Source organism: Falco cherrug, chromosome 4 (assembly GCF_023634085.1).
Source record: "Falco cherrug isolate bFalChe1 chromosome 4, bFalChe1.pri, whole genome shotgun sequence".
In the NCBI taxonomy this organism is placed as follows: domain Eukaryota; kingdom Metazoa; phylum Chordata; class Aves; order Falconiformes; family Falconidae; genus Falco; species Falco cherrug.
This window is the reverse complement of record NC_073700.1, coordinates 72697759-72723048: the sequence shown is the minus strand read 5'-3', so window position 1 is coordinate 72723048 and position 25290 is coordinate 72697759. Positions and strand designations below refer to the sequence as shown.

The window sequence follows — 25290 nt, the reverse complement described above, 5'->3', positions numbered from 1 at the left end:
ACCGTGGGATGCCATGCCTGGTATATACCTGGGGGGTTGGCGGGGCAGGCAGGTCATTGTTCTAGCTGGGCATCGGTCAGCGAATGGTGAGCAGTTGCATTGTGCACCATGTGTTCCTTGCTTCCTTTCCCTCTGGATTTCATTTTTTCCCTTCCCCTTTTCATTATAACTGTTATTGTCATAATTGTTGTTATTGTTCTTTCTTTTTTATTCTATTTCAATTATTAAATTGTTCTTATCTCAACCCTCAAGTTTTACATTCCTTTCCAACTCTCCTCCCAACCCCTCTGGGTGAGGGGGGAGTGAGCCAGTGGCTCTGTGGCACTTGGTTACCAGCTGGGGTTAAACTGCCACAGGGTTATGGTCAGTTCATCACAGCTGTCTCTGCTGCTCCTTCCTCCTCACACTCTTCCCCCTGCTTCAATGTAGGGTCGCTCCCACGGGAGACAGTTCTCCATGAACTTCTCCAATATGAGTCCTTCCTACAGGGTGCAGTCCTTCAGGAACAGGCTGCTCCAGCGTAGGTCCCCTGTGGGGTCACAAGTCCTGCCAGCAAACCTGCTCTAGCATGGACTCCTCTCTCCACGAGTCCCCAAGTCCTGCCAGCAAACTTCAGAATGAGCTTCCCATGTGTCACAGCCTCCTTTGGGCATCCACCTGCTCCAGAGTGGGGTCCTCCATGGGCCGCAGGTCAATGTCTGCTCCACTATGGACCTCCCTGGGCTGAGGGGCACAGCCTGCCTCACCCTGGGCTTCACCAGGGGCTGCCGGGGAATCTCTGCTCCGGCACCTGGAGCTGCTCCTGCCTCCTTCTGCACTGACCTGGTGTCTGCAGTTGTTGCTCTCACATGTTCTCACTCCTCTCTCTCACTGGTGCAGATTTCCCCCCCCCCCCTTCTTAATATACTATCACAGAGGTGCTACCACTGTCACTGATGGGCTCAGCCTTGGCCAGTGGCGGGGCCCCCCTTGGAGCTGGCTGGCATTGGCTCCATTGGACATGGGGGAAGCTTCTGGCATCTTCTCACAGAAGCCACCTCTGTACTCCCCCCAGCACCAAAACCTTGCCACAAAAACCACTGCAGATGATTTCTGAAACATACAGATTTCTCAAAACCCCAAAAACACATGAAACTTTGACATTTTATCTACTAACGAATTGTATCTACTCATTAACAGTTTAATGAAAAAAGAGTGGTTTATATCCAACAAATAATAATAAAAAAACCTCACAACCCCCCCGATATTGTGATTACTAATATGATTTAGAAATGCATGAAATTGTGGGGTGTGGTATTTTAAGTAGTGTAGAAGACATGATCAATCTATTTACTTTTAACTCAGCTTGAAGTAGTCAATGCTGAGACCATTTTCTGAGTCTGTGAAGGCCTTCCCTAAGGAAACAGAACATAGAGGAAATACAGGATCACTACTGCTAATAAGTCTGATATATAAGCCATTGTCACTGAAATACTAGATATTTCTATGACAAACATATGCACCTGTATGCCCTTCATCAAAGGTAATAGGATAATTATTACAACTTCACTGCACTATCCGATGTGCTCTGGAAAGTTTAATGATGTTTTATGGAAGTTTTCTGTGTTGATGTTTACACACTGCTCTGCCTTGTAATTTTTGTTAGTGCCGTTTCCTGTGCCTTTCAAAAAGTTTGGCTCGGTATATATTCCTTGAATCCAGATGAAGGACTTGCCTGGAGTGATGGCTCTCCAGTGAGTATTTTATTTTTTCATCAAATTTGTTTTCTTAAAATGCTTTGTTGTTTGTACAAGTACTTTTCAGGTTTTTACTGTTACCCTTGTCAAAGAAAACACTAATCCTGCAAATAGTGACATGGCTGTTAACCTGTACTACCATGACTAAAATCACGGTAACACATTTGAATACATGGAAACTATCTGTATCTCATCAGGATCTGTAGCTTTCCGCACAACACTCCAGCATATTTTCTTTTCCAAGAATATAATATGAACACATAATGTCAGAACATTAAAATTCGTCACACAGGATCTTATATCCTGTCTCTGGCAGTGGCCAGAAGCATCTTAAGAGCTAATCAAACAGCAAGCATATTTCCCAGTATACTTTAGCATCCCCAGTGATGGCTCAGGGTTTTTCAGAACTGGAGCTCAGATCTGTAATCTTAATTTATTTATTTCCATGAATTTATCCAGTTGTCTCTTGAGCCAATATAAATATCCACAGATGTGTAAAAAGTTCCTGCAGGATTCTACTGCTTATTGCCTTCCCTTTACTCCTGCCCTCTGTTCCCTATTTTTTAACCCAAGTAAAGACCTTGCCTCTTATTTGGTTGCACATTAGTTTCTGTAAAAGTTTTGGGAGGTGATCTTATCAAGAACTTTTTGAAAATCCCAAGGAGGTTATATCAAATGGTTCTCCCTTCCCATTTGGATGTTTCTTCAGAGGTAACTCCACTAGGTTTGTAGGACATGACAGCCCTCCCAAAAGCCACACTCCCACTCACTAACCACAGGGAAGGGAAGATGCGAATGCTGAATTGATGCGTGATGTGGTCTCTGCCACTGGACGGCTGTTGGACAATGTAATTTTGGACCAGGCCACAGTTGATGAATTGAAAACTAACTTGTCCGCACATGATTAGCATGCGTGGAATGGTGGTGAAGTTCATAGGTAGGTGAAGTTCACTAGAAACACTCCATTTGCCTGTTTTGATTCTGGCTGTGTTTGGGGCTGTCGTGCTTTAACCCCAGCTGGTAACTAAGTACCACGCAGCTGCTCGCTTGCTCCCACCCCACAGCAGAATGGGGAAGAGAATCAGGGAACAGGTAAAGCTCAAGGGTTGAGATAAGAACAATTTATTAATTGAAAGAAAATAAATAATAATCATGAAAAGGAGAGAGGAGAGGAATAAAATCCAAAAAGAAGGGGGGAAAAAACCCAAGTGATGCACAATGCAATTGCTCAGCACTTGCTGAGTGATGCCCAGCCAGTCCCTGAGCAGCCATTGGCAGGCCCTGGCCAAGTCCCCCCAGTTCATATACTGATCATGATGTTCTATGGTATGGAATATCCCTTTGGACAGTGCAGGCCAGCTGTCCTGGCTGTGTCCCCTCCCAATTCTTGTGTCCCTCCAGCCCTCTCACTGACAGAGTCTGAGAAACTGAAAAGTCCCTGGCTTAGTATAAACATTACTTAGCAACAACTGAAAACATTACTGTTATCAACACTATTCTCCTACTAAATCCAAAATACAGCACTGTACCACCTACTAGGAAGAAAAAATAACTCTATCCCAGCCAAAACCAGGACAAATGTGTGAAGCACAAAGAGGAAAAGCCCTCCATGGCCAGACAGCCTCATCTGATCACTGACATCATTTCCCAACTGTAAAATTCTTGTATCTATTGCTTTCCTTACATTTGCACCTCTTTTTAGTCAGAGACAGAATCTTTCAGACAAAACCTATTTGTTTCTGTTTACCAATATAGAGTACAACTACTGAAATGGATAAGAAGAGTAACAGAGATGATTTCTTCTATAGGTTAGGTACACAAACTGGGATGATGATTCAAGAAATTCAGAAGGACGCAAGTTGTGTGGCGCAGTCAATGGTGTGACTTATTCTAAACGATGGTTTCTTTCGGTCTGTGAAGTGCAGCTTAACTGGATTTGTCAAATAAAAAAAGGTAGATTTATTCTTCTCTAAGCAAGAAGCTTAAACAACATTCTAAGTATTTGCTTTCTAATGTAAATTGCTGGAGAAAGACACAAAATTTTGAAGAACTACTTTTTCCAAATGGACATCAAGAACATTGGTTAACATAATATAGGCCAGGATTTTTCAATGATAGATGATAAGAATAAATAAATCTTTTTCTTCATGTAAATTAAGATGTATAAAGAAACTATGTGTTTGCAAAGGTTTCACAGATTGCAAACTTCTTGAAAATTAAGTCGTTTTTGTAACATAGGAAGTAAGGAATGGTGAATCATTACAATACTGTTTTTTACACTAACATAAGTAAAGCTAAAACCCAAATATGATATGTTTGTACACCAAAGATTTAGTGGTGCTCCAAGTTTTCCTTTAACATTATTCAGGATTTAACTGCTTTTAGAAAACCAAACGTTCAAAACAGTGGCATTTCTTTTTCTATCAGAACCGGAAATAACTCACAGAATATATAGTCATATTTCCTTTTGCTTACAAATATTTGGGTCTGAGACAATTTTTTTATAGAGCTAAAGTAAATCTAATGGAAATTTTCTCCCTCTCAATAAAAAGACCCCTCTAGAGGATTATGGAATGATGAATCAGTAAAGGTACTGCAAAACCAAGGCTTAAAGTGTTTTGAGTAAATCTACTGTGACTTAGAGACTGAAAGAGCAGTTTTCCCTTGTTGTGCTCTGTGCAGGAATGTGATCCAGCCAAAGCTATTACTTTCCTGATGTGAAGCACAGCTTATGATACAAAATTATAAGTAGATGACCACGCATATTACGTAATGTGTATATCTGCATAATGTGCAGCAGGCTTAACCACAATTTCAGCTTTCTAGTCAATGGCAAAGAAGTAAGGAATCCTGCTCTGTTCCTTACTCTGCTCCTTGCAGGCTGTCACAAGCTGCATCATAAATCAGGCTATGGAGATGCATCACACCTTCTATTCTCTTGTTTTGCAGGAGTACCATTAAAATCTGAACCTACTGACACGTATGGTAGGTTTTTGTGTACATTTATTTTTCTTGTTTCTTGTTTTTTATCAAAATAATTATTCTAAAATGAGCTTTTGTGTTCTACAGATACAGAATTTAAGGCTACCTTATTTATCTTCCAGCATATAAAACCACTGTGGACGGATGGATCGCATATGAAGATAAGCTATACTACATAAGCAAAGAATATGCCTCCATGGAAAAAGCCCAAGAGTTTTGCAGGATGAATTCTGCAGACCTGGCTGTTGTTAATAGTAATAGTGAGAGAAGGTTTCTACAGAGAAGACTCAAAGAAAATGTAAGAATCATTATAGACAGCCTGAAGTAGAAATGCTTTTGGCCATCCGCTTACAAAACTTGAATTCCCTCAGAAGTAGAACCATCAGCGCTTTCACTAACGAAATCTGCCTGAGACAGGACCTATGACATTCCCCCCAAACATGTCCTTTGGTCCAGTGGGATTTGGTCTCTCCTGCTCTGTGCCAGCTGTGCTGAGGTGGTGAGGCAGGCTGGCGGGAAGAGCAATAGGGGAAGGTGCCAGCTATGCTGGCTGGGGAACTAGCTGGTGTGAGAGGGAGACCTGAGGCTAGCATTACACAGTGCTGCCATCCTGGAGGGAGAATGAAATATATGTACCTGTTTCTGACTCAAGATCTGCTTCTCTCCTACCCCATCTTAAGGTCCCTCAGCACTGCAGGACCCGGCTGTCATGCTCCAGATAAAAACCTGGCTTCTGCACCGCAGTCTGAAAACACATCACTGTGCTTAACTGTTTTAGTCGACATGCTTTACTGCTGTCAACCGCAGCGACTGCTCTGTGAACCTAATCAATGGCATTTCCATTCCTGCTTGTTTTACTTCAAAGATATATTTTTTAACAAATTAAAACAGTATCTTTCTGGTTTAGGAGGGATTCTGGAGTCAGTCAAGAGCATACTTCATTGGTCTAAAAGTGAGTCTTGATAAAAAGTTTAGGTAAGTTAAGATGATCACTGCAGCTCTTAACATGTAGAAACAAATACAGTATTTCACGTAGCTAGAGGCACTAAATGGGCTTTTTTGAAGGATGGAAGATAGTTCCACATAACAAGTACAAAGCAGGACAGAATAGTACTAGAATATTCTAAAGTCCAATAGTTTTCCCTCAAAAGAAATAGGAAAAGAACATTTTTTCTTGAGTAAACACTTACCCAAAGAAAGGCTTGGCAGCTGTACTCTCCATACACACTTTCTCAAGTTTCTTTCAAAAGTCTGTCCCATAAATTGGAGTGATACTTTACTATGCTGGATTTTATACTTATAAACACATACACTCAAAATATGCTACATAACAAAGAGCTTGTTTTCTCATGTTTCTTATTTATGTATCATAGCTCCAGAGAAGTCCTCCAGAATTAGGAAGATGTGTGCAATAAGTACAAAAGCTGCTTCTGACAGAGATTTTTAAGGTAGCCTCTTCAAACTCCTGTTCCAGGAGAAAAGTCAGTAGAAGTTTACAGAGTTTACAGTACTGTAAAGTTAACAAGTATTGAGAAAAGACCAAAATGCAAATTAACTCAAAACTATAAAGTAAAAGACACTGAAGAGCATGATACTGACACTGCTTACTTGCCCATCTGCTAGTTAGGACACATCTGGGAGGCGAAAGACCATGCTTCTAATTTTGAACTGAAACAGGTTTAGAGGGGATTTGATTTTAATTTTTCTATTTTAACGCCACTATTGAGTGTCTGTAAATCACTAACCTTGGAAAGGCCAGAAGAGGAGTGGGGAGAGACAAGTTGGTAGTGACTGAGATAGTGCATGATTCTAACCTCCTGATTTAGGACACACACGAGGAAGGTAGGGCATTGCTTGGGTCCAGGGAGCATCTCATTTATTTAGATCAAGTGTATCATCATCAGGAAGAGATAGATAAGGGAGATGAACTTGTTTCCCATTTCAGGCTGAGTGACTTAAATTCTGTAATATTGATTAAAATGCAGTGCCATCCTCTTTTTCCTTGAATAGCGATGTTTAAAATATATAAGCATAACGAAAAAAACATCAATGTTGATACTTCAGAAAGGGTGGTTTTAAAGCTGACAGAATGTCCATTAGTTTCCAGACCCAAGACTTAATAGAAATTACCTATGGAGATATTTCTCTTCAGGTTAAAAGCCACAGAAAAGTATTTTTGTCCTTGTTTGCATCTATGACAATATCAGGAATGCTCAGACTGAGAAGCATAATATTAACTATGTGATATAAGGAAATCAGTTAAGATAAATAAAACTTTGAATAGTCTTCTCTGTATTACATGTTATGGCTAGTTGAAAATAGTTTCTGTTATTAAATGATGTCTGATCATTCCTGCCCATTAATGGAAAATACGCTTGGTGCTTTCTTTTCCTGTTTTGCAACCAGTAATATTTTACATAAATTTCTTCAAATCACAATAATCAGGTAAGGAGAGGAAAATCTGTAGCAGTCCTTTCAGTTTTAGCCCATTCCTATTAATGCTCATGGACCTTCCTAACTGTGAGTTTTTGATTAGGATTCTCATCTCACAACTGAAGTGTATTAATTAATAACTATTTGTATATCTTTTCTTTAAGCTGGGTAGATGGGACTCCAGTAACCTATGTGGCCTGGGCTCCTAACGAACCTAACTTTGCAAATAATGAGGAAAATTGTGTGGTAATGTTGTCAGAGCAAGGTAGGTAACAAAGCTATACTACTATATTTTACTTGTCTCTTCTTGGATTATAACTGATGCTGTCAAACTTCTGCTGCCACGTGATCTTTTATGGATGTTTTCTGCACTACCTTTCCAGTGACAAGCAAACAAGATGTAGGAACTGGTGTAATAACCAGTCGTGGAAGAGTCTATGTCTTTAGAATGGGGAGATTTTAGCAGATGTCTGTCTGGATTTGTGAGATTGATACTGCATCTTCTTACACAGCTTTTCACTGCTCTAAGTAAAAAGTTGAGTGGGGTCTGTCTTTGCTCCTTTGAACTTCAGGAAACATTTATGACAGCTACAGGAAATAGGGATGTTGAAGGTACAAGCCAATGAGCAGAGGAGAGAGACAAATACATCTAATGACTTAAGACTGTTTTACATGCTTATAAATACTCTTAAAGGTAAATATCTTGCAAATCCTAGGCGTAATTTTTCCTCTTGGTTGTATTGTCTTAACTTAGCTGAGGCTAATGGGAATTCAGTAGTATATGTTTAAGGAAATCTATCTCTCAATTTATGTTTCATAAAAAAATAATTCAGCAATCCCACCTGAAAGTCTGCTTTGATCTGAAGACATCAAGAACAAGAATCACTTTTTCTAAAAAAAGGCATCTGGTCTGACTGAAATGCATCTCTCCTTTTTCAGTTGTTCGTATAGAAAGGGAGAGCTATCCCGCTGGTCCCTGCCATACTTACTAGCTCTGCACAGATGGCTCAGCATTCCTGAGCTTGTCTCAGGTGATGCTAGAAGTTTATGTGTGGGCAACAGAATTGGACCACAAGGGAAGCATTAAGCTTGAGTTGATAACAAAATGTAGCTAAATTGAGCTAGACCTCTGAAGTGTCATTATGGTCAAACGGACATCTCACCTGCACAGCCAGTGCTGCCTGAAGAACAATTCAGTTTACTCTAGCCCAGTGCACTATTCAGTTGCCTACATTTGGTGACTGTAGCCACCGGCAGTGTTCTACAGTTTAGCCCACCTGACTGTTAGCTTCCCACAGAAACAGTGTGTACCTGTCCGCTCTCTGCAGGCACCTTGCATAGCTTCTCAAACAGAGCTAAGCACCTCAGTTCAGACAAGTGAATCCTACCAGGTCTCTATTGACTATAACAGTAGCTTATAAATCTAGCATATAACTTGATAACCAAAATGAGGTATTTTAATCTGCAAAATGAATCCCTAGATAACACTATATTAACTTGAGATGTTGGCCCCAGGAGATGGCCATAGTCCATAATGTATAGTTGAATATTATATTCTGCCCTTAGATGGATCTAGTATTTTCTTCATTCATTTCTGATCTATTTTCTTTTCAAATTTCCCCTGCTGCCTCCCATGTGATGATGCCATAGCTTGAAACATCACAAACAGGTACACACACTGTGGAGAGCCCTGGACGAGCAGCAGAAGGGTCAGGCAGTTCACATTAAGCACAAGGGGCTACAGCTGAGCTACTATTAGAGCTTCAACTGGCTCATTCAAAGCTGCCATGGTTACTTTGCCTGCAGATCAAGCTGCAGCCTGAAATATAAAGAACATTGTGTTCTACTAAAAAAAAAAAAAAAAAGTTCATTTTTTTTCTTACCCTCTTTCTCCTGTAATTCAGCTACTCAGGCTTTTTGATGGATAGGGGTGGGGAAGATGGAGAAAGTAGACTGAAGTTAACTGATGACCAGCACATTTCTTCTGAGTCACTGTCCCTTTCTTCCCAGTCCTTTATTCTTTTTCAATTGCTAGGTGGTAGCCCAGTAACTAACAGTGCTGAGCAGCTAAAGTCCATAAAAATCCACTTTTTGTAAAAAACAGTTGAGTGCATAAATGTAACGCATGCTTCTTTTATGGTCTGAACAACAGAGATTAGTAAAAATATCTTTCCAACTCAAAATAAGAAATGATAAATTATTGTAACAAAGTGTATAATATCTTGACTTACTTATTCAATCTAATTATTTTTAGGTTTGTGGAATGATGTAAACTGTGGTTCATCTAATAAATTTGTATGTGAAAAACATAACAGTACAACTAATTCAACATTTGCTTCTCCATTGACTCCTGGAGGATGCCCAGAGAGCTGGTTTTTCTTTAACAACAAGGTATGTCGACAAGTAACTTAAATTGTGTAAAGCAGTGGAAATGAAAAAAAAACAACAACCAACAAACAACTGCAAAAAAATATGGTTTTTAGGATTATTAAATAAATTTGAACAGTAATTATCCAGTCAGAACGTGCTGGCTGGATGGCTGGGCTTTTTTGAAGGTGACTATAGGCATTTAACTTAACAGAGAAATACAGTAAAAGCAGATGTATGCTGAATAAACTTAAGAGAACACAGTTTATGCAGGCTTAGAATACAACATTACTATTTAAGAAAACCCCTTCTCCTCCTCACCTGTTTCATATATTTCTGTTAGAAACTGAAATTTGTAATGGTCAGTCATAATGAAAAAAAAAAAAAGCCCTTCAGGTGGAATGATTTAGAGAGAATGTGTTTAAGCAATCCCTTTGGCTTGTACAGGGTTCCCAAAGATCTGAATTCACAAAGATGCTGCCAAACTACCATTGTTTTGAGTACAGTTTTACATTCAGGCAAGGTCTGGAAGTCCTCATTGCTGTAATGGAAGAATATATACCAATTTGAGTTGAAGCTCCATTTGCCAAAGGTTCTTTTATCTACTTTATATACACTTTGCTACTATTGCATCCTCAGAACATTAGGTGAATGTGTCAAAGGGTATTTCACACTGTTTGCCAGGATGAACAGTAGTAACCACAGTTATTGGAAACAGAACAAGGCATAGCAGAGATAATTCCCTGCAGCTGTGTCATCCAGAGATGCATTTTCTTGGTTTTATATGATCCCTCTGTTATTACAGGAAGCAGGCAGATAAAAATGTGAAAAGGGATTATGTATTTGACATCATTACAATCAGTTCCGTTGGTACTAGACTCCTGGATTACATCTTGTGCAATGAGTGGGGCTAAGTATCTGCTTTTGAGCTCTGTTGTTTCTTCTAGCCCTGATTTACGACACTGAAATGTACATTCTAGAGCTAATTGATATTAGTCACATACGACAGTGCCTGCCTTTGCTAGTTTGAATGAAGTGCTTGCTTTTTTATGCAGTGTTTCAAAATATTTGCTTCAAATATAACATTAAAGCTCACGTGGCATGCTGCACGAGATGCTTGTATTAGTCTGGGAGGAAACCTGGCTGCCATACCGAATGAACAAGTGCAAGGTACGTAGATGGGCTCTATTGAAAGAAAAAAGTATTAATTTCTCACCAAAAAAAAAGCTCTCCAAAATAGATTATGGGATTATCTGCTAAAAATTGCTTATCAGCCAGGTCAGTTTATGCATCATTTTAACCCCAAAGTGTGAAAAAAATAGCTAAAAGATTTCATATAAGAAATGCTGCATTTCTCATTCCTTCAGTTGCTCAGTTTTCATGAAACTTCCAGTATGATTTGAGTGCGGTTACACAGACCCCTCAAACCGGCAGGCATGATTTGCTGGAACACTACATGTGCATGCACAACGGGGAAAGGGACATTTTCCAATTTGCTCCAGGGCTTTCTTTCTGGCTATTTTTTCAACTTTAACGCTTGTGTAACATATGTTTCTACGGATGCTTATCTAAACATCTAGTTACAGACAGATGGGCTCTGCAGTGAGAAATGTTACTCTTTTAATATGGCCCCAGTTCTGGGCTTTTGCATGTTTTTCCTGTTTTGGGTAAGTCATTATGAGCTTTCCTTAATGAGAAATCTTTGCTTCCTTCCAGCATTCCTCTTCTATCATTTAAAGGATGCCATGGCTAATGTTTGGATTGGGATGAATGATATCAACAAAGAGTCCACATTTCATTGGACAGATGGAAGCACTGTTTCCTACACCAACTGGGCTAATGGTGCACCAGAACAGAAACAAAGCTACTTTGACTTTTATGACTATGCACTGTTGACAGACATCACTGTGGAGGTATAGGAAATTTAAGTAACCTGTATGTCTTAGGCAGCTGGATGACTTTCCTAAAAGGGAAGTTACAGCAGCAATAACAAGATGCTGCAAGTCCTTTTAAAGCAGAATGGAGCTTAGCAAATCACCTGATAACAATTTCAAATACACCAAAAATGTTTGGCAGAGGTTCTGAAGAAGAGGGACCTTGTGCTTTCCATTTGACCTATTGCAAATACCTGTTCTATAAAACAAGTCCAGAGAGGCACGTATTACACCAGTTCCCCCACAAACTGCATTACCACTAACATTACAGTTCCAACACCAAACACAGAAAAATCATGATAAACCAAAATTAAGGTTGTTGGTGCAACATTAATTTGTCTATGTATATATCCTGTTCCTGCCTAATGTGTTCCCATGCTGCTTTACTAGTTTCTGATGGTACAAAAGGATGTATTCAATAAAAGGGCTATCCCTTTGCTGAAATTCATTCTCTTTTCCAAAGGAGGTAAACATGTAGTTTCTGAAGAAATTATAGGCAGCTACTAATTGGAGATTTTTAACATCTACCATCAGTCAACTTGCTTACGACTAAAACTTGTTTAAATCACCGTAAGAGAGAAACTCAAGTGAAATGCTGCAAGACGGTCATGGCCAGTCTTGAAATCAGGGGAACTATCAAGGAAATCTGCAAGCAATTAAATGTAAGGAAGTAAAGGGAAAATTTGGTTGTTACTGAAGATATCTGATAGCGATAACTTGATAATGACTACAAACAACTGGTAAAGAGCACCTGCTTTCTGCAAGACAGTCTGCCTGAGTTAAGACATATCCAGACTAGTGCTTTTAATAATAGTCCTTATATTGTTTTACTCATTATTGGAAATGTTTTGAAGCAGTTCTACATAACTGTAAATCAGAACTGAGAAGACATATTATAGGTACCCTAGTCATTTTTGTAGTCAACAAAGGATTGATTCTTAATAAACCTGGTAGGATTATTCGTTACAGACCTTTCTTTCAGACCTTGACTGGCACCAGTGGAAGCCTGGTTCAAATTTAAGGGGTCACTAATAAATACTAGGTCAAGCTGTTTGGCAGAAACCTAGCAAATCTGAACTAATTACATAGGTGGTCAATGAGCTCCTCATCTCCCTTACCTCTCTCCTGTCTGCCATCAGGCTGTCATTAGGAGTATAGGAGCCTCAGTTGGCCACCTCCCGATTGCCATTTGTAGTGACTGTGTATTTTCCCCTGTCCTTCAGACAGATTGTGTCTTCGTCGTGAAGTCAGATGGGAAATGGAGAGATGATAGCTGTGATAACAAGAGAGGCTATATCTGCCAGATGAATTCACGTGAGTTTTGTTTAACCCAGACTCCTAAACAGAAAAATTATCTCAGTTAGATAAGCTGAATATATAAACTGATGTGACTTCTTTCAGCTTTGAGTCTCATTCTGAATCTCTCAGGTTTTCAGAGCTCCACCAGTCTTAAGGCTGTACTATTTTTAAAGTACAATTTGTTCCGCAGAAATTGCTGGAGAGGAACCACTATCTTAACCGTGGGGGTGTACATAAATCATGAATAATACTAGAGAATAACATATGGAAATGGATTTATTCTCAGTGAAATATGAGGCTTTTAGGCATCCTTTTGAAATGCAATATAAAACCATGCTTTTGCAGTGGTGTTCCTGTACTCCTGGCTGTCTCTGACCAGAGTATTTAATCCTTTTCTAACACTTGTACTGAATGCCATATGATGTCTATTAAAATGTACAGCCTCTTGGCTGTGTCTTTATTGTAGAAGAATATAGATTTATTTTTTTTTTACACCAGAATGAGTAATGAATGTTGACTTTCCTGCTGTAGAACTGTAATTATGCAAATCCCTGCTGCCCAGCCATATAAAAGGAATAGAGAAGGCAAAGCACAGATAACAAAACAGTTTTGCCTCACCTTTATTACAGCATTAGTAAAAACTATCCCCCCTCCCCACTTCAGTCAGCTCCTGCAGCCTGTTCACTCTCAACGTGGCTAACTTGCTTGTAAGAACCCCCTCTCCCTGAACAACATATAGTTTTAGGGAGGTATTTTTAGTTTGTTTAATTCCAGTTACAGCTCTTCTGAATACATTTACAATCTCAAGGGTGGAAATATATACTGCCTGACTCAAATATGCAGGCAATGGTCAGGCAGCCCTTACAGACAGGCTGATGACCTTGAGTCAACAGACAGGGGTGATGGATTAACATCGAGCACCCGTCTGAAGTTATGACAACAGGGTACAACAGGAAATGCCTTAAACATCTGTCCCTAAGTCCTCTCCACCAGTGATCTGACATAAGCGTATAGTCAGATATCCAGATTTCAAAATATCTTAAAGCACAGGAACTCAAATATCCAATTTATGAGTCTTAATCTGCATTAGTCAGGACTCTAGCAAGTACGCTCTCTCCTTCAGGGCATCAGGGATTTTGTTTGGCTTTTTGCATTAACAAACTTGGTTCATGTTTCACAAGTTTGTTTTGACCTTTTTTGGTTTGTTTTGTTTTTTGTTTCATTTTGGTTTGGTTTTTTTTCTCATTATTCATGAGCTTAAATAAGGAGTTTTACTTATTGTTAATACTGGGCCTTTTGACCTATTTTTTATAGCTTCCATGCTAGAGATGAGTGGTATGTTTTTAATTCATACATTCAGTTTTTCCTCCATAGTTACCATGCAGTCTGAAATACCAACAACAAATCCATCCTCTGGCTTTGCCCGTTATGATGACAGTAGCTATTCAATCATCTTGTCCGAAATGCAATGGGAAGAGGCCAGAAAAAATTGTCAAGACAAATCCGCAGAACTTGCCAGCATTTCAGATGCCTACATCCATTCATTTCTGTGGATCCAGATGTTGAAATATGGAAAACCCGTATGGATCGGTCTTAACAGCAATATGGTAAGTGCTGAGATCTCCTCCTCTTTATAGACCTGCTGGATGCCCAGTTTATACCAGTGCTGAAACAACCGCACTCTCAATGGCTTTACTGTGTATATGCATAGATTTCTAGTGGTCCTGTTAGAGTTGCTCAAAGACTTTCATGCATCAAATGGAGTAAAGAGTCACAGAAAGGGTTAAGAAGGAAGTAATAGATCAAAGTAGAAAGCTCTAGAAACAGTAAAAGAAATAAAGGTGCATACTGAGAGTCACAAGCCAGGATGTGCAACTGTCATGAAGCAACTGTTAGCTGTTCTGAAAGTCCACTATAGAGGGGGCTACTTATAACTATTAATATATTAATAAAAGCTATTAGGAGTATTAGAGATACATTTTAGGATTATTTTTACTCTTTAATGTCAAGTAATCTTTACTCACCAAATAGCTCCCAGTTTTAGTTTAAATAGAGCAGAGGGGATGAATTCTCTGTAATTGCTTCTCTTGATATGGGATTTACTACATGACTTAAGGTGAACTCACCTGAGTTCCTTGCCATGTTGTAGAAGGTTGTGTTACTTCAGAAAAACCATCCCAAAAGCAATGTACTGTGGAACACTCTTTATATGTAGTTCTTGTGTAACTCAGCGTGCTCAGTGATGCTGCTTAGAACAGAGTACAGTGTTTGAAAAAACAGAGCAGCACAGGTCTTTCTGAAAACCTCAGATAAATATAGGACACTATATTTATGTGCCAGAATTTTTTATGTAAAGACTCTATTACCAGAACTTCTTTGTTTCCAGACTGGCAGCTATTACAAATGGACCGACAACTGGAAAACCAGGTACACAAAATGGGCAGCAGGGGAACCAAAGGAGAAAAATGCTTGTGTCTACCTAGATCTTGATGGTACTTGGAGAACAGCACCCTGCAATGAAAGCTACTTTTCAGTTTGTAAGACATCCGATGGTAAGCAAATAAATAGCAATTTTGAAGACATGTTCCTAATTCCATTAGCCTGCTTAATTCCAGTTTGGGCTAAAGCCCTCAAATGAGTGTGTTTCAAGATACTGTCTATCTCCCTGTAGAATCTGGAGGTTTGCTACCGGATGATACATGGATTCAGGCACATGAAAGCCTCTCGTGCAAATGGATATGGCTGCACTGTTTTCATGGTAGTCATAACTGTTTGCATAAGATGAATGTTCTGTCTTCGAGGTATTTTGCTCTGAGAGGAGCATAAATCGCACTTGAGATTGTGTCTAATGTAAGTAAGTACTGGGAGTGTGCACTCACTATGTGAACTGCAGCAACTGCGTAAGTTCACACACAGGTGTCACTGAGCCAAAACAGGCAAGTTTCAATCCCATTCACTATTTGTAGAGCTAAAGCAGTTCTGATGTCAGCGTAAGAGCCTTGAGAACATGAAAGATACTTTTACTCTTAGTACAGAGGTATGTAGAGGTATGTTTGCCTGTAGATTTTGTAGAATTGTGTCATTTTCCCTCCTTGAGGTTTTAAGGCTACATAATACAGTCTGTTCTGATGTGAGATTAAAGATAGATTTTGCTGCTTGGAGGTGGCTTCCAAGTTGAAATTTCCAGCCGTCTGTTTGGTCTGCATGTGCAGTGCAAGAACCACAGACCAACAGAAGTGAATTGTAGTTGCGCACACGATCAGAAACAGAGACTAATTTGGCAGAGGCACGCTCCGCTGATGGCTCCTTTTGTATAAGCTGACATCATACAGAGACCCGGCAGCTGCACAATATGGGGCTGTAGTATCAATGATTCATGAGCCTACAACAGTTTTCTGTGCTGTGAGAATGCAAATTTGAGATCTATATCATCCCTCAGGGTTTGCTTTCCTCACAGTACTGTCAAGTCAGTTAGATGCTGCAGGATGTGATTTGTTTCCTTGTCCTAAGAAATGTGATTGGATAAATAAGATGAATCAAATATAAGAATAAATGTAGTTCATTATGTTACAATATAATAAGGGAAAATAGCATGCAATATGATAAAAGGAAACTGTACTAGTTATTATGCACAATATGATAAAAGAGCAATAAGAGCAAAGCATTAAATCATTACTGCAAAGCATTACAGAGACTAAGAAAAGGATACATCACCAGTTACTACTTTAATGTAAGCCAGGCCCACACTTCGGCTGGGAAACCCAGTTGCAACTGGTGCCAGGAGTCTCTCGGTAACTGGGAAAATACCTACATGGTGCATCCACCCGTAGGCAAGGCTTCTGGTCCAGTGCCGGAGCTTGCCCACCTTTATACTCAGTGGAAAACAAAAATAGTTTACATACCTAATGTATGTAAACTTTTAAGTTTAGTGTAAGTGCAGGCATCCACTATGTCATGATTCACAAGGTTCACACACGCCAGGGATGCTGGCCAGATGCCTGAGCATGGTGGAGTTACTGTCATGACAAAGCTGCACATAATATTATTGCCTGGATGGTCCTGCTCATATGTTGCATATTCAGGGGGCTCAGGACAAACACTAACTGCTCATTAAAGTTGTTCTCTAGCTCCCTGAGCTCCCTGTCCAAGTTAAACAATTCCTAATTAAAGACAAAGACTTTTCATAAGCAATAATCAATTTTCACCACAGAGAGAGGTCCAGATAGTTAAGGCTAGGTGAGAGAAATCCCATACTATTTACACACATACCCTATTTGATAGGTTACTCATAATGCAATACCAATTTCATACCATATGGCTTCTTCAGCTATAGCTCCTACTGACCCTGCTCAGCTGCCTGGAGACTGCCCTGAAGAAGATGAACTCCGAGCTTGGATCCCTTACCGTGGCCACTGCTACTACCTTGAAGCATCAGCCGAGACAAGCTGGGCACTGGCCTCCCTTGAGTGTGTTCAGTTGGGTGAGAGTCTGCATCATCAACTGATAAGATTTGTATGAAAGTTCATACAAAACTCATACAAAAATGTAAAAACATTAATTACAAAAATTAGAAATAGTTTATTTACTTACTAAACTATTCTAAATCTGGCACAACAAAGTGACACAATTGACTTTGTGCCCTTCCTCCCAGGGGCTGTTTCCCAGCCGTGTAGCTCCCATCGGCTCCTGGCTTCTGAGGTACCATCCCAGGAGCAGTGGGGGGGTGACCACAGCCACTAAGCACCTCCAGGTCTCTGTCCTCCGCAAGAAGCAATAGGGAAACCAACAGAGCAGCTTGCATAATACTTTCAGAAGTTATTCTTTGTAGAGACTTGAAAAAGGAGTCATTCCAGTATTTGCTCACATAAGTTATAATTATTTGCTTGCTAATGCCTTTCAGGTGCTACCTTGGTTTCAGTAGAAAACATGGATGAATCTGACTTTCTGATCCATACAGTGCAATCACTTAGAAATAAAGTAGAAGGCTTCTGGATAGGACTTTACCAAAATGTGGATGGTAATGTCTTATTTTCAATATTTAATTGAAAAATGCTTTGCTAATAGGAGAACATTGAGGATAACTGTATTTTTACAAAAAATGATATGGTCTTCTGCTGAAAAATGGGTTTCTATCATATTTTTGAAGTCATTTGCTGAGCTAAGGAGTTTAAATATCCATGAGATACGTTTTAGTATTTTTTTAATCTGTATGTTGCTTTTTAGGTCAGTGGTTGTGGCTAGATAATGCTGTACTGGACTTTGTCAACTGGGAGGAGAAAGAGTCCAGTGAGGAGCATCACTGTGTTGAAATGAATGCACAATCCGGTTATTGGGACAACACTGATTGCTCTTCTGAAAAAGGATTTATCTGTAAAAAACCCAAAGGTAAGTCCTTAGTGACTCAGCCCTTAGTGACAGAGCAGACCTGTTTACTAGCAACCATTACAGCCCTCCACCACATGTCTGGAAGTAATTTCTGACAGTTTCATTTGGCACATCCTGCTTTTCTAAACACTTGTAGTTGCCTGTTTTTGCAGACTGCAAGCTCTTCACACCACTGTTTGCAGTCACATGGGAATATGGTAACATGTTGTATGCACTCTAGGTTGGGAACGAGAATTTCAGAAAATTTTTGAATAACTAACACAGGCATTGGTACGGCATCCATCAAACAGTTGTGCAAACTTATAACTTTTCCACAAACTAAGTACTGTAACAGTTATTTACCCTTGCAAGGAGGAATTACATGTGAATAATCAAGCTTCCTCTTCAGGCTTGTTATACTCAACAACTATATTACTGCCCAGCGTAAAAAATTGGTTTAGTATTGGGCATGAATCAACAACCTTTAAGTCAGTAATGCCTCAGGGATACTAAAAGGCCGGCTATTTGTGTTGCAATAATATAAGGAGCACTTCCCTATTAAATGACAACTTCAAGTCATTACAGGAGCTATTTTATCAGCATTTCTGAAAAATTTCATGCAATACTGTACATGTCAGACTAATTTTTCAGAGGTAAAAGCCCACATGTGGTATTCCTGGATGGAGGCACATACGTTATAATTGTTATCATTCCATTCTCTTAAGCTAGGTGTTAAAATCAATCTTACCTAAAAAATGGTAAGTTGCCATCTTTAAACCTTTGTACTTTCTTTTGTAGTAGCTGTGAGATCAGGTTTAATTTTGCAGCTTTTGCATTTTGAAAACATAGTCTTTAATTTAAAAAACAAACAGAAATGTAACTGACAAGCAGTCATCTCCCATGAGCTGTTAATTTCCATGCTAAAATCAGCACATGCCCGTGGCAGTAAATCAGTTAATCCCCATTAAGGATTTACTACGTACATCCAAATTATATTCCATCTCAAACAGTACTAAAATAGCAAGGAAGCACTAAAATCCACCCATTGAATCATAAGATGCTCTCATATGTAACTGTTTCCTGCCTTAGCAGGGGATGCTGTTGCTTTGTACCTATTCATTTTACCTTCTCTGCTTTAATTTCATTTCATATTTTGCCTTTATAACTTCTCCTCTGGGTAGCAAACATCTTGGCAAACTGTAATGTAAGAGAGCCAAGAGGAGAAATATTTTCTTCATAATTTAGGGAGTCTTGATTCATAATAGTTTTGAGTTTTTGGGGGGGTTTTTTTGCTTTTTTTTTTTTTTTTACTTTATAAGAACATCCAGTACATTTAATTCTTCTGAGTGTCAAATATTTTTTGCACCTCTTCAACTACAACAAAAAAGATTTGATAAATATCTTTTCTTTATCTCTTTCTTACGCATAGGCAAATACAAAGATTACAGCCTTGATTCAGAGGGCATTTTCTAGGGAAGACATTTAAGAATCTTAAACTTAATTGTAACAGCAAAATCCTGCTGGACAGACAGAGCTTTCTAAAACTTGCTGTGTGAAATTAATCTCCAGACTTGTACCTCATGTTCTTAGTAAATTAAAACTAGTATTTCAGGAAAAATGTGAAAAGGTATTTTCAATTGAACGTAGAAAAGTCAGTATTTGAATGTTGGTAGACATAAAACCAATATAAAGTTTAAAATGAATGAATATTATTGTTTGGTAATGTTAAGTAGGAAGGTAAAACTTTAGTAATGTGTTTTTTACCTCACTGATGTTGCCTTTTATAACAAGCAAAACAGTCAAACTTATGAATTCTAATTCTAATTCAAATTATTTCTCTCTGATATTCATTGAAGTTGAGCCAAGCGGGAGTCCTGTACAGCAAAAAGGTAAGAGCTATCCTAAGAAAATTAACAAAAATCTAAATACAAGGACTTCAAATGAGTTTTCTCAAATCACCTCCTTTTTAGAGAACAAGTCCTGCTGACGGTTACTGGAATGCATGGCTATAAATCACTCAGGGTTATTCCACAGTGCCTTTAACGTGCACACGAGCACCCACACATTCTTGGTTGACTGGACTGCTCCTGGGCTAACCCTGAGCTGACAAGCTCATTAGTGACCCCATTTGTGACCAGCTTTGAGAGCAGGCACAGAGAGCTTTACCCAGGCTGTCAAAAGATGTATAAGCAAATAGGTGTACATGCAAGTTTTTTTCCATAGGTATTATTGTAAATAATGTAACATAAAAAAATTGCAAAACTAATTCCCAAATAAAAACCATCCCACATCCATATTTAAAACATGCATTTTCATTAAATTTTTACAAGCACCCACTGCATGCATTGTATATCACTGTAATCCAGATCCACTAAAACCATGCTAGCTTTAGCAACAGAGACCTGGCTACAGATAAGCAACAATTCAGGGCTCAGATTTACACTGAACAGACTCCAAGTTCAGGCAGGAGAGAACATCCTCCATGTTTTTCATATTGTATGTGGAATAAAAACGTACTAAAGTTTTTCACAGTTATATGCATTCATTTCAGGCAAGGAAAACAATGAAGAGACTCACCCACATGTTCCTGTCTTCGTTTTGCCACTCATTTTCTTGGCTATCCTCACTTTTCTTGGAGCTGGCATGTCAATCTATTTCTACAAGAAAAAAAGACAAAACCAACCATCAACAGATTCTGCAATGAAACACTTCTGAAATGATGTCTCAGTGACTGAAGAATTGGTGAGAATGGGTCCTGTAGCATCTACCAATTCAGAGGAGCAAGTTCTTGCTGATGTTAAAGGATGTATCCGTTAAAAGTCTCCAGTGAGAATACCTGTAATCTTAAATTAAATCCCTTTTCTGTACCATGTGTATTTTATAAAACTAGAATTATGCATTGATGTTTTACTTTTGTAACTGACAGGATGTTCTCAAGAGGCTTAGCAAAAACACGGGTGTAAACAACTTGTCAAAAATAATTAAACATACTGGAAAAGGACTATAGAAGTCAGTCAGTGAGAATGAACTTCCAGTACAGCGTGATTACTATTTAAATGGTATTCCCATGACTTTGTGGACACTGCAAAGAACTGAAAAAGTAAAATCTGCCCGACTCTATTGCAGCCTTGAACTCATTTTGCCCCACAAACTTCACTCCATCAGACCAGCATGCTTATTGTTCCTCATGGGTGTATCCTGTCACACTTAGAAAACGGTGCTTCATATAATTATCTCCAATAATTTTGGGATAGGAAAGCTTGCCATTTTTGTTTTCTGCTATGGAAAATACAATTTATACCGGCAATTATATCAAGCTCAAGTGTGGGTTTTGGTCTTTTTTCAATCTGATATGATTAACTGTAGTATGTTCACTAATATGAATTAAAATACTCTCACCCTTGCATTCTTCTTTTTTTTTCTTAGTGCTTTGAAATAAATAAAGTTTTCATTAGGATAATTTTCAGCTTCAGCCTTCTCTGTGAATCAAATAAGAGGAAAGGGGAAGGGAGGTGCTCCTGCCTGTGCAATAACTTTTGTCAATAACAAGGAGCACTTCTCTCCTCACCACTTTGAATTCAACTTTCCATTTTTAAATGTGAGAAAAAGGAACTGAAAACTAAGGAATGCAGCAGATGATACTGTGCTAAGAATCTGCAAGACTAAATTTAAGATGCTAGTGAAACAGTGGAAAGCGGTTCAAAATAGCATTTAGGTGAGCTGCAATTATAACATAGACACTAAACATCTTATGTAGAAGAGTGCTTAGCAGATAGCCCCTGCAAACAACCTGCTCTCCCCAGGCTGCACAGGGTCTACTGAGCAAGCCGGAAACTTGAAAGAAATAGTAATTAAAAAAAAAAAAAGTTTCTTTTCTAGGCACTGTAGTCCTGGTTTTCTTGGTGTAAATACAATCAAGAATTTAGCACACTTGTGAGAGCAGGTTATTGCACAAGTGAAATGCAGCATGCAGGACATCAACCCCCCAAAGACTGCAACCAGCACCAAGTTGGTTGGACACGTGAAAAGGGCAGCTCTGAAGTGCTCAGTTCTTTAAGCCTACCCCAGTGTTTGCACTAATCTCCCCTACCATCACTCTGCAGCCTTGGGGAGCTGAATTCTCACCAGCATCCATTTACACAGAAGGGAGACTACAGCCCAGTTTGGACTTCATGGGGCAGAGGAGGAAACTAGGCAGGAATTGTGTCCTCCAGGTATTTTCCCTTGGGATCCCCTCTGTTGGAGACATTTCATTTTGTGATTTCAGATTTATCTGAAATATGGTTTCACTCTGTAAACTCAGCTTCTATTTCTCTCCCACCCCATTGTTGTCTGTGGTACCGCTGAGCTTTACAACTTTGTACTACTCTTGCAAGCCTCGCTCACACTAAGCACTCCCTGAATGTCACCTGCAAATAGAAAAGTTATAATTCAACATTTTATTAAATTCCTACTTTTACTGAAATCCAGCCACTTTCTTCTGAAAATGTTTTTCTCTCTTAGTGATTTCTAACAGCCAAGTCAACAAGTTTAGCCAGCACTTGCAACAATTTTCCCTAACACCTTATAAATGAAGGCAAAGATAGTTGCTCCTCATATGACACCTCCTGTTCAGCTTCTATATATATCTCACTACTGGTTATTTCACTAATCGCTTTTTTTCAATCTCGTTACCACAACTTATTTTAATTTCACTGATGTAAACAAAAAGAAGGAACAGTAGGACTTGTCTGCATGTGAATATTTGCCAACACAGCTTTGCAGCACAGTTGTGTAAGACTCTCCATGCCAATACAGGTTTTCAAATCAGCAGTTTGCTCAAAGGAGCTCCTCCAATTTAGCTTATGTTTGACTTTGTCCTGGAATGCCCTCATTAGGAATTTCTCAGATCATAGATGAACACATCCTTTTGCTTGACAAAAGTATTCCAGGCAGAAGTTTCCCTCCTGTTACAGGGAAGCTTACCACTAGCCTATGACATCAAGGTTTTCCTTCAGATCTTTGACAAGTAGCTATGAACAGCACAGTCTCAAACTGTGATCAAAGCAAACAGTGTAGCAGTGCGGAAAAAAACAATTTTAGCTCTCTAAAGTGAGCAATAATTCATAAAGCACCGAATACTGCAGATCTGTAAAATTTTCTCTTTCTTCTAGATATGTAGAGTTGTGGCATTATGGCAATGTGCTGAACCACTGGGGGTTTGTCTCCCTTCGTTTCTGAGATGTAAGGGTTAAAGCAGAGACTGAGTTTTCAATCAATGATATTTGACTGCTGGTTTCTTGTCACCAGTTCTCAAGTTGCTTTTTTAGAGATCTGTCCTGTGTAGCACCCCAACAACTGACCTGTATGTAATACTGGTAAAGTCCCAGAAAAAAGACAAATGTCACCACCTCCTGTTACATGGATGGAGACTTCAGTTTTGGAAGCAACTCGCTTTTCAGAAAGAGAAGTGTCTGCAATGTGCACGCCAGTTATTTCAAAATACCATGTGACAGGATATTTCTGTATTTAGGGTACAGAGCTTTATCCATCAATGCTTTGACACAGAGAAGGACCTGTTACTATCCTCACTCAAAAGGATTTTATACATTACCAATTTCACAGTCCAACTTTTAGTAGGGGAATGAAAGGCAAGTTCCATTTGCAATGAGTTTCTCCAAGTTCTTAGTTTTCCTTTCCCTCATGCATGGCTCATTACAGTCATCGGGTAAGTTTCTTGTTGGCTTTGTGTTGAGCTAGCTATGATAATGTTTTTCCTTGGGCAGCTTTACAGTTTTAATGCATAGATTGATTATTTTGTATTTGTTATCAGATTTGATACATGATCTGAAGAGTATGTTGGATATGTTGTTGATTCACAGAATAAAGGAACGGAGGTGTAGGGGTAAATGGAGGTAGTAAGAGCAGAATCTGTAAACTGCAATTTCTTTCTGTGGAAATACTAAATCAGATGGCACTCTGTGGGAGGGTTCTGAGAGATGAGGAAGCATGGAGATCTCCATTTACCCTGCCCATCACACCCATCGTGCAGTGATCAAAGGGGTTTAGAGCCATGTTTTCATGCAAGTTTCTTTTTCTGCTCATGAGGTATGAGAAGGAAGACCTGACTCCTGACCTCCAGTTTGACCACATTGGATATAGCTATAGAGAGAAACGGTAAAGCAGCAATGTACAGAGAACTGAGCAGATGAATGTGAGATTGAAGGTGTATTTCAGAAATTTCAGGATAAAAGAATGCTCCTGTAATACTGTGATAGTTTAAAAAGATGAAACATTGCTAACCTTAAAGAGTCTGAGTTGAGGGTGAATGTGCAAGTGCAAAATGTGAAATTGAAACCTAACATTTTTAGTCAGTAAAAATGCTCATGACAGTCTGATCTGTATTGTCTCTGGTCAGCTATCCTTTTTCTTCAAACAATTAATGAGAAGATGGAGTGATAAAGTGAACCTATTGAGCCATACAGAATACAACAATGCAGTGAACTCTGTCTGAGATCTACTTATAAGTTTTCTGTCTTCAGGAACCACAATTTATCATCACAGAACTTGACTTTCCTACAGGGAATATATATCCAACTCTAAAAGCAGTATTTTAACCCCAAATTTTACTAAAACATTATATTGTATTTAAAATCTCTAGCTGCACAAGGGGAAAAATTAAAATTAAAATAGATAGTGTGACCTCTCAATTTAGAGAAATATACTGATAGATAGATCCATTTCTAGGAACTCAGATTTATGATTTTAGGATTATTTTCATATGTCCTCATAATCTTTTCTGCCTCCTAGACACTTTTACATTACAAGGAAATGCCAATGGACAGCCCTGTGTATTCCCTTTCAAATATGAAGGCCAACAGTACAATGAATGCACAGATGCTGGTAGGTCAGATGGCTGGCTCTGGTGTGCAACAACCGCAGACTTTGATGCTGATAAACAGTATGGATTTTGCCCACTCATAAGTAAGTCCTGCATTTTATTTATTAACTTGTCATGAAACACAGCAAACTATCTACTGAGGTACCAGGCTCTTTATCAGCTACCAGCTGCCCACCCTCATGACAATCCTTGTCAGAGTAGCCCAAATGAAATTGATCTGGTTGACCATTAGCCCCAGTAGCCAAGTGCTCCTTCTACAGCAAGTGGAAATGTGGCCCCAGGTATGGTTCAGCCT

The 25290-nt window shown here is 39.1% G+C and overlaps 2 protein-coding genes across 4 annotated transcripts in view; both read left to right on the top strand.

Moving 5' to 3' along the window:
* Nucleotides 1-21521, top strand: part of LOC102060002 (macrophage mannose receptor 1-like) — a 37556-nt gene extending 16035 nt beyond the window's left edge. The window contains exons 14-30 of the mRNA XM_027800510.2: nt 1646-1733; nt 3545-3689; nt 4686-4721; nt 4841-5016; nt 5626-5693; nt 7316-7416; nt 9406-9542; nt 10574-10688; nt 11235-11431; nt 12676-12766; nt 14126-14358; nt 15138-15303; nt 17079-17231; nt 17652-17768; nt 17975-18136; nt 19972-20004; nt 20667-21521. Coding sequence (XP_027656311.1) covers nt 1646-1733; nt 3545-3689; nt 4686-4721; nt 4841-5016; nt 5626-5693; nt 7316-7416; nt 9406-9542; nt 10574-10688; nt 11235-11431; nt 12676-12766; nt 14126-14358; nt 15138-15303; nt 17079-17231; nt 17652-17768; nt 17975-18136; nt 19972-20004; nt 20667-20830 — 2182 coding nt within the window. The 3' untranslated portion in view covers nt 20831-21521. The remainder of the gene's footprint in view (nt 1-1645; nt 1734-3544; nt 3690-4685; nt 4722-4840; nt 5017-5625; nt 5694-7315; nt 7417-9405; nt 9543-10573; nt 10689-11234; nt 11432-12675; nt 12767-14125; nt 14359-15137; nt 15304-17078; nt 17232-17651; nt 17769-17974; nt 18137-19971; nt 20005-20666) is intronic.
* A 2121-nt stretch (nt 21522-23642) lies between these two features.
* LOC102060171 (macrophage mannose receptor 1) overlaps nt 23643-25290 on the top strand; it is a 33977-nt gene continuing 32329 nt past the window's right edge. For all 3 annotated transcript variants that reach the window (XM_055708397.1, XM_055708396.1, XM_027800516.2), the window contains exons 1-2: nt 23643-23822; nt 24905-25078. In XM_055708397.1, coding sequence (XP_055564372.1) covers nt 23762-23822; nt 24905-25078 — 235 coding nt within the window. In that variant the 5' untranslated portion in view covers nt 23643-23761. The remainder of the gene's footprint in view (nt 23823-24904; nt 25079-25290) is intronic.